At 36.3% G+C, this 17,024-nt stretch overlaps 1 protein-coding gene across 1 annotated transcript; it reads left to right on the top strand.

The window, feature by feature from the left end:
- Nucleotides 1-15,647: 15,647 nt before the first annotated feature.
- LOC120780444 lies at nucleotides 15,648-16,355 on the top strand. Its single transcript, XM_040112718.1, has one exon. The coding sequence runs from the start codon at nucleotides 15,648-15,650 to the stop codon at nucleotides 16,353-16,355; it is 708 nt and encodes a 235-aa protein (XP_039968652.1).
- The last annotated feature ends 669 nt before the right edge of the window (nucleotides 16,356-17,024 follow it).

The raw sequence follows: 17,024 nt of genomic DNA, 5'->3' as shown, positions 1-17,024 counted from the left end.
TGTACAGTGATTCCCGGTTAAGTAATAATACGCTTAAATGAAAATCATCCCTCTTAACCCGAAATAACCCACGCGTACCATATGGTAACGCAAAATGTCATGTTACATTTTCATAAATAACTTGAAAGCTACACTACAAAACTACAAACCGTTTTCTTGAGCGAAAAATTTGCAGCTTTCCAGAATTGTGAAATTTGAATTATTGGGAGTTCAATTCGAGTAATTATCGTATCTGAAAATAAGTTGACGAAAGCAAAGGTGAAAAAATCTCGTTTTTCGATATGGCATGTCGGTAAGTGCTTTTATATAGTGCTTATATTTCGACAGACTTTAGAATTAATAATACCAATCGATAGCTAAATAAATAAACCATAAAATGTGAATTCAGTTTGGTCAAAAAATAGTTGGTTTTTACTATTTCTTTACATTTTACCTTAGGCGTTATCATATGGTAACCGTGGGTCGCCTAGGGGACAGGTTTTTTATTCGTGTTTCATTTAATTTTTTGTGATTTTCTTTGCATTTTGGATCGCGTACGAAGTATTTTTATGCTTTTATTAAACAAATGTCTGAATATGTTCTTGTTTTTTTATATGTTTTATTTTGCTTAGAGGTTTATCGTTGCAACAAATACTTGATTTTATTGAAGAGCTTGACGAAGCAGGTGATCAAGATGATGTACCAGCTACTATTTATATTGAACCTCCTGTGGATGGCGATATATCTGGTGAAGATGATGCGGAAGACGAATCTAGGGGAATACCAGATAATGTTTGTCCCGCTCAGCTTAAAAGTGGATGTGAAGTTGTAATGGCTAGTGGACGACGTTTACAAAATTTTGATGAAGATGAAATTGGAGGCGGATATTGGATATTTACATAATAATAATTAACTTGGATTCTTGTGGAAAAAGAATATAAAAGTATGGATTTTAATGGTCAACCTTCAGCATCCAATTGTACATCACCAGACAGAAAGCGGTTACGTAGAGTGACACCAAAATCTTCAAATGTTTTACTGCCACAAAGTAATAAACAAACAACATTTCAATGGATAAAAGATGATGCGTCATCTCTTATTCCCATTTTCCCAGATGCAAATTACGAGGATTGTCGTTATTTACTACCGCATCAGCAATTTGAAAAGTTTTTCGATGTTGAATTATTGGGTCACATTTGCGAACAAAGTGCAATGTATGCGATCGGACAGAATAGACCTAACCCAAGCATAACAGTCGGCGAACTTCGAGCATTTATTGGCATATTGGTCATTACGGGATATAATTACCACGCCAATTTCAGAAATTTATGGAGTCAAGATGAAGATATTCGCAACAGCTTAGTGAGTAACACAATGCGTCGAAATAGATTTCAGGAAATTTTGCAAAATCTTCACTTCGAAGACAACTCTAATGCTTCTTCAAAAAACGGCGACGCCAATCCGGATAAAATGTGGAAATTGCGACCATTGACTAATCATTTAAAAGCAAAAATGATTGATCATTTTCATGAAGTACAAAATCTATCCTTTGACGAAAGTATGATTTCCTACTTTGGCAGACACGGATGTAAGCAGTTTATCAAGGGCAAACCATTACGTTTTGGGTATAAAGTTTGGTCCCTTTGCACTCCATCGGGCTATATGGTGAACTTCGAAATTTACCAAGGAAAGAATCCTCGTGCAAACGAAGATTATGAAGCGAAGTTTGGAAAATGTGCTGCTCCTTTGGTCAGTATGGTTGACGATTTTCCTGATTCATTGAAAGTGTTGCCGTTTTCGTTTTATTTCGACAACCTTTTCACTAGTTATCCTTTGTTAGCTTTTCTGAAAAGATGTGGATATAATGCCACGGGAACAATCCGTGAAAACCGCATTCCTGCAAGCTGTCCTCTGATGCACAAGAAAAATTTTAAATCAATGGATAGAGGTTACTCGGAATCAATTGTTATGAAAAGTACTGGTATTCGTTTGGTGAAATAGAAAGATAATAATGTTGTCTGCTTATTGTCTACCACTTTTGGTGAAAATCCCAAGTCAATGGCACAACGTTATTGAAAGCAGAGTAAATCCCGAATAAACGTACCCCGTCCTTGTGCGATCACTGAATATAACAAATATATGTATGAAGTAGATCGTTTCGATCAAAACTTGGCCCAGTACCGCATCGCATACAGGAGAAAAAAGTGGTGGTCTAGCATATTTACCTGGCTGATAGATGCTTCTATTCAAAATGCTTGGCAGCTTCATCGAAAAGAGCAACCAAAAATGACGCACCTTGAATTTCGACGACAAGTGGCCGTATACTATTGCAGACATTATGGTACCAAAGCCAAATCGCTTGGTCCCATGACTTCTCACAGATATGCCCAGCAACTAAGTCGTGTAGAACATACTCTCCGGTACGATCAAACTGGGCACTTTGTAGTGCCATCAAATCGTAGACGTTGTGCGGGTGAAAATTGTAGCGTTAACGGGCGAACAGCATGTGGAAAATGTAACGTTGGACTTTGCGTCAAGTGTTTTGCAGACTACCATACTAAACCATAACTGTATTGTTATAAAATTTATTTTTTCTTACTTAAAATTTCAATAAAAATGCATAAAACAAGATTTTTCGAAGATTTTATTTCAAAAAGGATGAGCAAAAAACCTGTACCCTAGGCTACCCACGGTTACCATATGACAACGCTGATTTTTCGCATTTTCCGGAAAAGTTATATAGTGAATCGTAAAACGGACATCAATTTCGTGCTCAGGAGGTCAAAATACATAAGTCTACTTAATTTCAGAAAAATCTGAAAGAAAAAAGTTCTGGGCAGTACCGGGTTAACTGCCTATATCTTGCTGCATCTCACTGTTTGTTTTTTGAAATACAACAAACCACAAAAATTTGTATTTTTGATTATCGCACATAACCGGGATTGACATACATAAACATACATATTTACACAAGTTTGTTGGTTAAGCTGTTAGAGCGGCAAGGGAAGCGGTGACAATCGGCAATCGTTCGCTTAATTTTTCGGCACAACAACAACAATACAATGTTGTGACGCTTTGACGACGCGTCGGTCCGTCGACACTTTGACTCTTCGACAGCACGTGTGCTTCGCCATTGGTTGTCCGTGTCAACGGAAATTTCGCATGAAGCATTAAGTGTACATATTTACATACATACATATGTTGCATGTAGACAAATTTACAAACATTATGCGTATGGTCTGTCATATTTGTTTACATGCACACATAATTATATGTATATGAGCGACCGCTAGATCTTTTAAGATGATATCAAAACTTTTAATACAAATATATAAATTTAAAACTAATTACCTTCAATTTATATTAATTATTTGGGTACTAATACAAAATTTACTCTATTATCTATTTCTAATGATTTTATGGAATCATCATGAAATACATACATATGTATGTATGTAGGTAAATTTTAATATGCATAAATACATACTTATATACTAAACATATGCTTTGATCCCAAATATATACCGATCATCTATAAATTATATGCCGAGTCGGTTGCGAATAGAAAATAAACGAATCTCTAGGCGTACATTTCTTTACATTGAAATTAGCATTATAGTTCTCATTTAACACCGAAAATGCTCAATTCTGCTATTTTCGAGTCCCCCGCTGCAAATCTCTGGTGAAACACGCTTAAAATTTGTCTAAGGTGAAACTTCCTCATCTTTGCCGAGTACCCCAGCAAAAAGTTACGATATCTAAAACATGAACCTTCTCTATGATAAACGTTCTCTGCCCGAACGGTGCAAAATGCCACTGAGGGCTAAGAGCGCAATCAGTGAATTCCGCGAAATTGCAGCCCGAATCAACTGATACGACCTATCTTATGAGAGCGCAATGTAAATGATCAGACAACACCGCTTCTACCCCCCGCTTTACCGTAGGATACCGTACTTTTGTAAGGTTTTTGGATTTTTCCCATAGAAACGTGTCAGCTGGTTGCTCTCTCACAACGCAGGGTTGCCAGTCTCGTTATACTGTAGTAATTATAAAAATTGCCTTCAATATGTATGTCTGAAATTTTCTTAAACTAACTCAAAATCAGAGTCAAATACTATTATTTATAAATATACTTGTACAAACTATTTTTTATAGTTTGTTTTCAGTTTTGATATATAATATTATGAAAATTGTGATTGAAAACTTAGATTTGTACAAAACCATATATGCGTATTGAGCAATGGCAACATTGTTCAAATGAAAACAAAAAAAGATGGCTTATTTCTACGGGCTCAACTTTTGAAAAATTTTGCTCGCTACGGGCGGCAACTGAGGAAAGGAGGAGCGTTTTTCGCTGTTTCTGCTATAATATGCCCACCCCTGTCATAAGGAATACGTTCCTTAACTCGCGTACATGTGGTATATTGATAAGTGTTAAAATCATGATTTGAATTTCTGAATGCGCACATACATACATTCATATATGAATGAGTAAATACATACATGGTTATATAATTTGTTGTAATCAATTTAATTTCTATAAGTAAGCAATATAATAAAAACCAAATAAAATTGTTCAATGTACAAGTCCCAATTGATTATAAATATTACTTTGCATGCATTCATAGATATAGCAAAATTATATTAATTTCAATAAATACAGTGGCGTGGCTAGGGGGGCGAAGGTGCCCGTCGCCCCGGGCGCAATATCTTGGGGGGCGGTAAAACGATCTTCGCTGTTTTTTAATATTCAGAAAAATACTTCCACAAATTTTTTTACAAAATTTATTATAAAAGATAAAGTGTTGTACACTCACAATGTAATAATCTGAATAACAATTAAAAATATTAATTTTGACTCGAATACTCTTCAGTCTTTGAATTTGTCTTATATCTTTTGGCTTATATCTTTCTTAAAAATAGTGATAGAACTCAAAGATGCACTTTTCTAGCTTTGTCTAGCGACGTGTCACTCTCACAGTTAGTCTATGCTTTGATTGTAATAAATACTTTTATTTCTCCAAATTTTCAAAAATGGTATTTAAAAACTCCAATTTGGGCAAAAATTCCTGCAAATTGTGTCAAAAGAAAATGGTTTTTTCTATGGCTTTTAATAAGATGTCTTGTAAATTTAACATCAATTTCCTCAAAAACCGTATTGTGAGAATTTTGGAACTTCAGAATTTGCGTGGCTTCTAGTTCCTAAATATTATATACTTAATATCGAAGATATTTTGTAAAAATTCACTTTCTTTCGAACCACCTCATGAAACTTGTAGGTAGGTAGATAAAGGGGAGGCGGCAGAACATCATTGGCCCCGGGCGCCCGAAGTTGTAGCTACGCCACTGAATAAATGTGATTGTATATAAACCTGTAAAAATATAAGACAAAAGCCCAGACATTAAAAAAGTGATCCAATAATAGTATGTATATGTACATACATTTTGCTCTTCTTAACTTTGTGACACCAAAATAAGCAAAAATTATTAAAATGGGAAGTAACAAATTTTTTGCCTAATATTTTAAATGTTATCAATGACACATTTGTGCAAAAAAGAAATTAATTTCTTAAATTTTCTGTCATCCGTTCGAGTTAAAAAAATTTATTAGGCATACTTTGTGACAACAGACAGACTTTCATACTCTCGCAACAAAGTTGCTAAGGAGAGTATTATAGTTTTGTTCACATAATGTTTGTTTGTAAGTCCTAAAACTAAAAGAGTCAGATACAGGGTTATATATACCAAAGTGATCAGGGTGACGAGTGGAGTTGAAATCCGGATGTCTGCCTGTCCGTCCGTCCGTGCAAGCTGAAACTTGAGTAAAAATTGAGATATCATGATGAAACTTAGTACACGTATTTCTTGGCTCCATAAGAAGGTTAAGTTCGAAGATGGGCAAAATCGGCCCACGGCCACGCCCACAAAATGGCGAAAACCGAAAACCTATAAAGTGTCATAACTAAGCCATAAATAAAGATATTAAAGTGAAATTTGGCACAAAGGATTGCATTAGGGAGGGGCATATCTGGACGTATTTTTTTTTTTTGGAAAAGTGTGCGTGGCCCCGCCCCCTACTAAGTTTTTTGTACATATCTCGGAAACTACTATAGCTATGTCAACCAAACTCTATAGAGTCGTTTCCTTCAGCCATTTCCATATACAGTTCAAAATTGGAAGAAATCGGATAATAACCACGCCCACCTCCCATACAAAGGTTATGTTGAAAATCACTAAAAGTGCGTTAACCGACTAACAAAAAACGTCAGAAACACTAAATTTTACGGAAGAAATGGCAGAAGGAAGCTGCATCCACACCTTTTTTTAAAAATTGAAAATGGGTGTGTGGTCGCCCACTTATGGACCAAAAACCGTATCTCAGGAACTACAGACCGATTTCAATGCAATTCGGTGTATAATATTTTCTTAACACCCTGATGACATGTACGAAATATGGGTGAAATCGGTTCACAACCACGCCTTCTTCCAATATAACGCTATATCTGATGCCTTCTCTGTATAATATATACATTAGGAGCCAATGATGATAGCGGAATAAAACTTTACACAAATACGGTATTCGAAAAATATGTAAATGACGGATAATGAAATCTCGATTATCACTTTATCATGCGAGAGTATAAAATATTCGGTGACACCCAAACTTAGCCCTTCCTTACTTGTTTCTGTTTAACTTCTTACATTTTTCAAGTTTCGTGGACGGAGATTTGTTCACCGTCCAATCAAGCATCATTCAAAACTCGATTTGTTCCTTCTCATTGCTTTATATTCTCTGGCTTATCGGTCTGCAGTACATGAAACAAAGAGGTAGAAGGGTAATTTTTTGTTAATAATGTTCGATTACCGATTGGAATTAACGCTATCAAAGGAAAGAATGCTAAGAATATCAACACCTTCCTACAAGATGAAATGAGGGAAATATGTACACTAGGGCGGGTCGATATAAAAATCGCCCATTGCTCTATGAAAATCATATTCTAGGGATCAAATAAGATAATTTGCCGAAGGAACCATACCTCTAAAACGAATTTTGATGTCCCCCAATTTGGGTCGAACCTTTGGGTAGGGGCAAATTTTGAAAAATCCCACTTTGACCCATTTAGAGTGCTCCAATCGAGTCCAAATGTATGACCGACCCCCACTAACTTTGGACGGCCGATCCACCCATGCCAGTGGCACACTCCCTGGAACTCCCCTGGGGGGTTCCCTATACAATCATTTAAAAAAATCACCATTTTTGGCCTTTACATGAAAAAAATCAGCTAAATGGCTATGTTTTTTCTTTATTTTTACTTATTTATTTATAATAATATCTATTTTTTCTCTTAAGAAATTTATTTAGTCAGAACATATGTAAATGAAAAAATTAATTTAAGTGAGTTATAGAAAAGAAACTAAAAAAAAATTTTGTTCTTTACTTTCAAGTCTGGGCAATTTCGCACGGCTCTCTTATGTCGTCGCCATAACAGACTCTACATTTTCCGGTATAAACCGTTTGGAAACGCTAGCTAGCAATTGAACATGCCGTTCCGTTCCTTGTATGTGTGATGGAATTTTTGGATCATTAAACGGTGGATCATCTTGATTTAAATATTCTTTCAATGTATCGTACGGAATGCTTCGCGTGAATGGTGGTTCAAATACGATATTTATCTCATTCAAATTGATCATTTCCGTATAACTTGTGCAATTAAAGTTTATATCTGTTTTTTTATAAACTCTAAGTTCCTTTGGCTCGTCGACATCGGTTCGATAGCGTAGAATTTTCTTGATGGCACAGTCGCGCTTTTCTTTCCTATCATCAAACAACATTGATAACAAGAAATTTTCCGAATGCGCATAATATGAATTATCTTTAATTACTTGATTGACAATTTTGCGTAAACGAGGTTCTAGAAATCGTGACCAACCAATGAACTTGAAAAATAATGCACTGCCGTACACGACAGAGCTGTAATACTTGATATTGAAGTACATTGGCACATAACATTTAATTATAAATTCAACCAGAATTCTTAAATTTGCATCTGGATTTTCCGTTGTCACATATAATCGCAATAATCTAGCGGCCTTGGTGAGCCACCTAGAATGTTCAATTTTCCCTGGTTTGATGTTAGCCAGATCCACCGGAACCACGCTGCTGGAAATTGCATGGGCCATGTCATATAAGTACTTCGAATCGGTGGAAAATTCTTTTTTTTCTGGAGCAGGGGGCATATTTTGCAACTCAATTTTCTGGAAGCCGTCCACCACCTAAAAATATATAATAATAAAATAATTAAAAATGGTTGACAATTATAATAAATGAGTGATAGCAATAACTTACCGGAAGAGTTTCACAAGTTTTGATTTAACGGCTCAGTTTTCCGGTTGCTGGAAGAGTTTCACTAAGTTTTGATTTAACGGCTCAGCTTTTCCGGTTGCCGATCTTGGTCCAGTGCTAGTTGATTTATCCAAAGCTTCAAACAAATGCCGAAACGGAAGTTCGTTGAAGTGTAAAAGGCAAACAAACCAATGCAATGGTCTTTTTAACAGCAATTCGAATCGTCGTATAATTCCACCGTGTGAGCCAGTGTTTGTTGGCTCACCGTCAGTGCATATTCCAATTAATGTATCCAGTGATATATTTTTATCGTTGAAAAAAACATTTAATTTGGTTGTTTTGTATTCAGCGGTTTCATGTTCCAGTCTTACGTAACCAATCAATTCAGAATTGGGTTCTCTCAAAATAACAAGATGAAGTTCTTTTACCTTCCTAGTATGATACTTCTCATCAATTTTATCTATCGTTAAAGTATCATCTTTTCTGCCATCGAATGAAAACGCTAACAAATTGGTATCATTCAGTTTCCATCATAAATGCATTCATTGTTAGTCTTCTCTGATTATGTTGATCGTGCATGAACTCTTTGAGGCGTTCGAGAACCCAGCCGCATGCACATGGAGCTGCCTTCAAATCGCATTTACATGTTCCAATGTAAAAAATTGTTTCCAGAGATTTTACATACTCTGTAAATTGTTGGGTGTTGTTTCTTCTCTTGATTTGCTCTTGATACTTGTCAAGCAATTTATTCAATTTATTACATACACTTTTTTCAGCATTATTTTATACCAAGTTTTTCCCAAATTCCAATCAACTTATCTTGTACTTGAATAGTGTGAATGATTTATGGAAAACTTTTTTGTTCTGTTTTTAGCACGTTTGCTTAAGTAAAAATAATATCTCAAGATATCCAGATGGGTTGGTAAATTAAAATCAGTCAAATCAGTAGACACACCAAAAACAGTAACATCATGCTTGGGTATATGACTCATTGGGTTTTCGATAGTTGTTGATGTAGTTGCTTCATCTTGCGGTGTAGATGATGGTGGATTCATTGTAAACTTTTTGATTTGGAATGGTCACTTCACTTATTATTTTTTTTGAAATACCATAGTGGTTATTGCTTTAGTTCTCCTCACTTTCAGAGGTAATAAGAATGAAATGGTAATTGTAAAGTAAGACGCGTAGGGTTTCGGTTGTTAAATAGAACTCAGCTCTGGTTGCCCAGAGCTCCTTTATTTATAGCATTCCTTATCCTAATTTATGTATGCACCGCATGCTGAGTGCATACACACATCTTAACACTAATCTACTGTATATACCGACAGTATGTACACATATCTTAAGCATAAGTGTTTTCAAGGACAAACACAATTGTCTAGTTTAAGATCATTTGCGATCTTCAGGGCAAACATAATTGTCTATTGTTAGTTTAGGATCATTTGCGATCTTCAGGGCAAACACAATTGCCTATTGTTAGTTTAAGATCATCACTTAAATTAATTTTTTTCATTTACATATGTTCTGACTAAATAAATTTCTTAAGAGAAAAAATAGATATTATTATAAATAAATAAATAAAAATAAAGAAAACACATAGCCATTTAGCAGATTTTTTCATGTAAATCACCAAAAATGGTGATTTTTTGAAATGGTTGTATGGGGAACCCCCCAGGGGAGTTCCAGGGGTGTGCCACTGGCATGGGTGGATCGGCCGTCGAAAGTTAGTGGGGGTCGGTCATACATTTGGACTCGAATGGAGCACTCTAAATGGGTCAAAGTGGGATTTTAAAAGGAAGACCTAGTAATGAAATGAAGGTGGTTCCTCTGGAACGGCTTGCAGCGTTTGGTACCACAAATGTGTCTAATTAGGATAAGTGGATTTAGATGGAGGCCAGTGTGGCGACAACAAAATAGGATAAACGATAAATTGAAAGAATTAACTAAAGAGCGAAATTCGTAGTTGTCAAAATGTTTGAGTGGCGATGTTTTCGTAACAATCTGATATATAAGGGCTGTCGGATTGAACAGATACAGTATTTTCCATTTGGAAACGAGTGTAGTAACGACATAGAAACAGTTGTTTTTTGTCGTTGTAATAATTGAGAGCGATGGAAAAATCAGCTCGATTATTTGAAGTGAATATAAAAATTTTTAACACGAACACTTTAGTGTCCGATTTGGAAAACAAATTCTGTGTATGTAAAAGGTTTTAGAAGGGAATAAAACTACGTTTCTCCAATTTTAATTGGAAATTTTAAGCGAAGCCAGGTCCTTCTCTACTTGGACTTTCCAACGGAGTGGAGGTCTTTTCGTCCTCTGCTTCCCGCGGCGGATATTTCATCGTATACTTTCAGAGCTGGAGTGTTTTCGTCCATACGTACGACATGATCTAGTCAGCGCAGCCGAACTATGTCAATGACATCGTATCTCTTCCAAGACTTTTTGTTGCTTTTCATTGGGGGGCATTTTTTCGGGTCCCAAACCCAGCGCACAAACTTGTGGAGGAGATGTTTCGCTTTTTCTCTTTAGCTCGCCTTCAAACGGATGTCCTTTGGCTACCCAGAGGATACTCGGTCTAGGACCGGAAGACGTGAGCTGCCTGAGCCATGTGTAAAAAGATCTTTTCTGGCCACTTCCAAGTGAATGGCAATCAGAGAACTTTCCTCACTTACGTGAACTTCTACACATGACTCCATACTCCACTAAATTTGGATATTTTTTGAAGGGCTTTTCATTTTCACCTCTATGCTACAGTTGGCTTAAAGTAAATAGAATTGTATAATTGTAAATATACATACATACTGTATTAAAAACCTTCACAGATATAAAACGTTTTTAATATTTATATCAAAAAAAAAAAAAAAAACACAATTATACTGGTACACAAGAAATCCGAAGCTAGAGCAAGGAAAAAAACCAAGTTATAAATATTATTATACTTAATTCACAAAATGGTTCAAATATTTTCTACAAAACAACAAATAACTACGTAAGATACAATGGAACTATGGGGCGTTACTATACTTTCTTAATTTTAATTTAAATTTTCGATAAATTTTTTTGGCGTTACGATTTGCTTCAAGAATACGAATTTAAGAACGAAACGACGATAACAACGACTACAACTTGGAAGCAATCAAAATGACAACGACAGCGCGAAAAGGGCCGTTTGCTTTTTATGAACCACCCCGTTTTTATTTTTAATTATTATTTTATTCCCTAAACCTTTTTTGGAGGACGGAAACATGTGTAGAAGTTCTCGCAAGTGAGAAAAGTTCTCTGATTGCCATTCACTTGGGAGTGACCAGAAACGATTATTTTACATATGGTTCAAGCAGCTCGTTTGAAGGCGAACTAACGTGAGAAGACGAAACTTCTCCTCTTCAGGGTTAAGCACTGGGGTTGGGACCCACCACGTAAAAAAAACTCCCAAGGAAAAGAAGAAAACAGCCTCGGTTGAGCAGCCCCCCTTTTGATGACGACCCGTGCACATGTAATAAAGATTACGATTTAAGGGCGTACACCTGGAATGTCCGGTCCTTTAATTGGAAAGGTGCCGCTGCTTATGTAAGGGACAAGGACTGAGACGAATAGGTCCTTGTGGCTTCATGGTGGGAGAGAGACTTTGTCGCCGAATCCTAGCATTCACACCGATGGATGAACGTCTGGCCACAATCCGCATCAAACCGAAGTTCTTCAATAAATCGCTGATTTGCGCCCACGTTCTGAAGAAAGAGAAGGACGATGTGACCAAAGATGTCTTCTATGCGCTCTTGAAGCGCACCTATGAGAACTGCCACCTTCACAATGTCAAAATCATGGGCAGAAAGGGTATCTTAGCATAAGAAAATTCACAAATCTACCTGGCTCTGGATCGAAAAGGTGGTTTCATATTGTAATACACGGAAGACACATCTCCATTGTTTTAGACGTGCATATCCGAAGTTTTAACGTTGACTCGGACCACTATCTTGTTGCAGAGCAGATAGACACATCTCCTACCATATTTTCACTATACGCCAATCATAGAAAATACTCATGAAAGAGAGATCGACACTCCACCTCTCTGTCGATTTTAGAGCCGCATTTGACAGAAATAAAAGGAGCTACCTTTATACTGCTATATCTGAATTTGGTATCCCTGTAAAATTAATACAGATGTGTAAACTGACGTTGAGCCAATACCAAAAGCTGAGTTAGCATAGGGAATGACCTCTACGAGCCGTTCGATACCAAATGAGGTTTCAGACAAGGGGACTCTCTATCGTGCAACTTCTTCAATCTACTGCTGCAGTGCTGAATGAAGAAGTTACAATCTTCTACAAGAGTAAACAACTGCTGGCGTACGCCGATGACATCGATATCATTGCACTTACAACCGCGTCGTTAGTTCGGCTTTATCCAGGTTGGAGAAAGAAGGGAAGCATCTGGGACTGGTAGTGAACGTGATCAAGACGAAATACCTCCTAGCATCAAACAAACAGTCGACGCACTCGTGACTTGGCACTCACGTCACTGTTGACAGTCATAACTTCGAAGTCGTAGATAATTTGGTTTATCTGTGAACCAGCATTAACAACAACAACAGCTTCAGCCTTGAAATATCTCTTGTCAGCAGGTTCTAGTTCGGACTGAGTAGGCAGTTGAGAAGTAAAGTCCTCTTTCGACGATCAATGACCAAATTCTACTATGTACACATCATCCTCGTCCTGATTTATGGTGCAGAGACATGGACAATTACGAGTTTTCGAGAGAAAAGAGAATACTGGAGAATACCGCAGTCGATGGAACGATGAGCTAAACCAAATATACGACGACATTGACATAATTCAGCGAATTAAAAGACAACGGCTACGGTGCTTACGCCAATGAAGAAGAAAAAGAAGACATATGCTTACGTTTTTGCTCAACGACGCTTTTTGGGTGTGGCAAAACGCCGACTCCGTCCATCTGCAATCTAATTACCTAATCACTTTTAAAGTTTAAATTGGAAATTTGCACTGATTTGCATTGAGTTTTGATGTCACTCATTTTACCGCATTTTCTTTAATATATGAATATAACTCTCTCTGACTGAAATATTCGAAACAAAGTCTGATAAGACAATGAAAATAATTGTATAATGTTTGTCCGGAAAATAATAGGACTGATTTTCTTCCGCGCGACTGTACTTCGGAGTGTGCGCGTACGGACTGGATTCGGTAGAATGCGTTGCTAGCTAACGAACGAGCGGCTGGTCAGTTGTCTCCGAGCACCTGGAGAGTCAGGACAAACATTCAATCAAGCGTGTGTACGTATGTGTATAAGTGCGTTAGATGCACTAATCTAAAAAACTATAAAATATCAATGCGTTGGTATCTGAAAAATGCAATAAAAATATAATACGTATTTACACATGTGGATGCACACTAAGCATACACACATATACATATATACATAGTTAAGAAATTAGAATTAAGAAATGTATTGAGGGAAGAAATTTTAATAAAGAAAACCAGAGTCAAAAGTGAACTCTCACAGTACAGACTTAAGCAAAGACTGTCTTAATCTGTACATTTGGTCCTTCGATCCACTTTTTGAAAAAGAATCGAGCAAGTGCAAGTACTAGAAGCCTCTTAAAAGAAAAAGAGCATTACTTAGCCAAGTAAAAATAAATGTAAGCCGGAATAGCAAAGACTACCCGCATTTATAAAAATTACTTTTAGTAAAAGTTAAAAAAAAAAAATTTTAAAAGCGTCCTTGTGGCTATAACAACAAGAACAGTGCAAAAAAAAATATATATATATACAAAACCATCTATAAAAAAGCAAATATGAAGAATTTGCTAACACGACAGAAGGAGTTGGAGGAGCAGAAAATCCTGAGCGGAAAAATAAGAAAGGCTTCATGTCTGGAATATATGGATCATATTCAGACTGTTATGAAAGAGTTTACTGCAAATCATAATAAAATAATGGCTAAGAAGAGTCAAGAAGCTGAGGAATACATTGCGAAGAACTACTTCGAGCATGTAATGCAAACAATGGAGAATTCTATTCGGAATTTAAAAATTCAAAGTACTGCCGAAGGTGTTTCAGCAGTGAGCAGCATGTGGCAAATAGAATCCACGCCACAAACTATTGAGGTCGCACCACCTGAAGCCGCGTCTGGCGTTGAAAGAAAATATCAACGTCGAGCAAACATGCTCAAAAGCACGATGGATGAAATACGAAGAAATGCATTGGATTCTCTTGAGCAAATGAGAGAATTCAAAACCAAGCTTCAAATACAATTTGAAAATGTTGAAGAATCATATTTTGAAACTCAAAATATCAAATTAGTTGAAACAACTAAAGAATCTATTGAGGAACAAATAGATGTATTTCGTCAAGAATACAAAATCATCATCGAAAGGATAACGGAGAAATTAAATAATTATAATTCGCCACAAACAATGTATTCCAATATAAAACTGCAGGAAATTAAAATTCCGATGTTTTACGGTGAAATGGAACAATGGTCGTCATTCCACGATCTTTTTAAAAGTTTGGTGCATGATTCGAAGCACTTTACAGAAGTGGAAAAGATGTTCCGATTGAAGACATCATTAGGTGGAGAAGCTGGTAGATTAATTCAACATCTACCAGTAACAGCAACAAATTATGAAGCTGCTTGGCAAATTCTCAAGGAAAGGTATGAGAATAGAAGGCTACAATTTACAGCACAAGTAGACAGACTACTTGATCAACCGACAGCAAATGGAGAAAGTGCACAAAGCATGAAGCAGCTGTTAGATACCACCAAAGAATGCATTTATGCTTTAAAAGGGCTAAATCTAAATTTAAATGACGAACAAGCCATCATAGCTCGGATAGTGGTTCGAAAACTAGACAAAGAAAGTCTACGTTTATACGAGCAAAACGTAAAAAAAAGTAGGGATATACAAAGCCTAGATGACGTCTTCAGTTTTCTGGAACAGCAATATCAAGCTCTAGAAGCAATACGCGACAGAAAACCAACTAAATCGAACAATCAAAAGCAGCCACAGCGAACACCTACATTTTATACAGCGGCACAAAATAATTGTGTATACTGCAAGGTTCCTGGGCATCAAATTGGTGAATGCAGAAAGTTTCAGACATTGACTACGATGAATCGAAGAAGATTCATAACAAACAACAAGTTATGCTACATTTGCCTTGATCACGTATATGAAGGAAAATGTAATAATAAAAATAAGTGCAATAAGTGTGAAAGAAATCATCATAATTTATTGCACTTCAATGAATTCCAAAAAGGAAAAGGAGGAAGTGAAGAAAATGTCACAAAAACATCTTCCACAATGATGACAAAACATTCGGAAATGGCGATACTCCTAGCAACAGCACAGATAAGGGTGAAGGCAGCAAATGGAGAGTATGTGACATTGCAAGCCCTAATCGATCAAGGATCCCAAAAAACTACTATTTCCGAAGAAGCATCTCAAATACTTCATTTACCAAGAAAAAGAGAAGTAACTGAACTACAAGGTTTAGGAAATACCACAGTGGGAGTGCCCAAATTTAAAATCAATATTAAAATCAAGCCGAGATTTCTAAGCAACGAGGCGTACAATGTCGAAGCACTAATTTTGCCGAAATTAGCGAGTGCTCAACCAGACAAAACGTTTAAATGGGATATAGAACAATTGAAAAACTACACTTTAGCTGATCCCAATTTCAATAAATCAGATCGAATCGATATTGTCATTGGAAGTGACATATATGCCGACATACTAGAAGAAGGTATATTTAAAAAGGATCGAATACTAGGTCAAGCTACGAAATTGGGCTGGATATTGTCGGGAGTTTTACAACAACCGAGAAAAAACAATACAATTTTAGCAGCGGTTACTACAACATTGGAGAAGTTTTGGGAAATAGAAGACACTACAACTCCAGCAGATACAGTAGATGATGATGAATGCCTAAGAATTTTTGAAAAAACAACAGTAAGAAATGGAAATAATCGATTTGTCGTAAATCTACCTTTTAAACAAAAAAAGAATTAGGCGATTCTCGCAAACAAGCTATGGCGAGGTTTCTTAATCTTGAGAAAAGGTTCGCTACAAATAACGAGTTAAAACAACAATATGTGCAATTTATGAAAGAATATTCAGAAATGGGCCACATGGAAAAAGCAAGTGAAAATAAATGCGGAAAATACTATTTGCCACATCAAGCAGTGATTCGAGAAGACAGTAGAACGACTAAACTACGAGTAGTTTTCGATGCAAAAACTACAAATGGAAGTAGTTTAAATGACATCCTCTTCATAGGACCGAGACTTCAAAGAGATATATTTGACATTATAATTAAATGGAGACTTTGGCAATATGTATTAACTAGTGATATTGAAAAGATGTTTCGACAAATTAAAATAACAGATAGTGATCAAGATTACCAACGTATATTGTGGAGAGAAACAAAAGGAGAGCCGATAGAAGAATACAAACTACAAACAGTTACATATGGGACAGCATCAGCTCCTTTTTTGGCAACGAGGCCTTTACAAGAAATTGCCAAACTATGCGAGCCCCACAACTATTTGCTTTCAAACATCATTAAAAACGACTTCTACATGGACGATTTAATGACAGGAGCAGATTCAATAGATGAATGTAAGGCCATTCAGTATGAAATATCGAAACAACTACAAAAATATGGATTTCACTTAAGGA

This window comes from Bactrocera tryoni, unplaced genomic scaffold, assembly GCF_016617805.1.
Source record: "Bactrocera tryoni isolate S06 unplaced genomic scaffold, CSIRO_BtryS06_freeze2 scaffold_25, whole genome shotgun sequence".
Lineage (NCBI taxonomy): Eukaryota > Metazoa > Arthropoda > Insecta > Diptera > Tephritidae > Bactrocera > Bactrocera tryoni.
Note: the sequence above shows the minus strand (reverse complement) of the source record. Positions and strands in the feature narration are given on the sequence as shown.

Coding starts and splice junctions, on each gene's coding strand:
- LOC120780444 (XM_040112718.1), top strand. CDS start 15,648: ATGATGACAAAACATTCGGAAATGGCGATACTCCTAGCAACAGCACAG.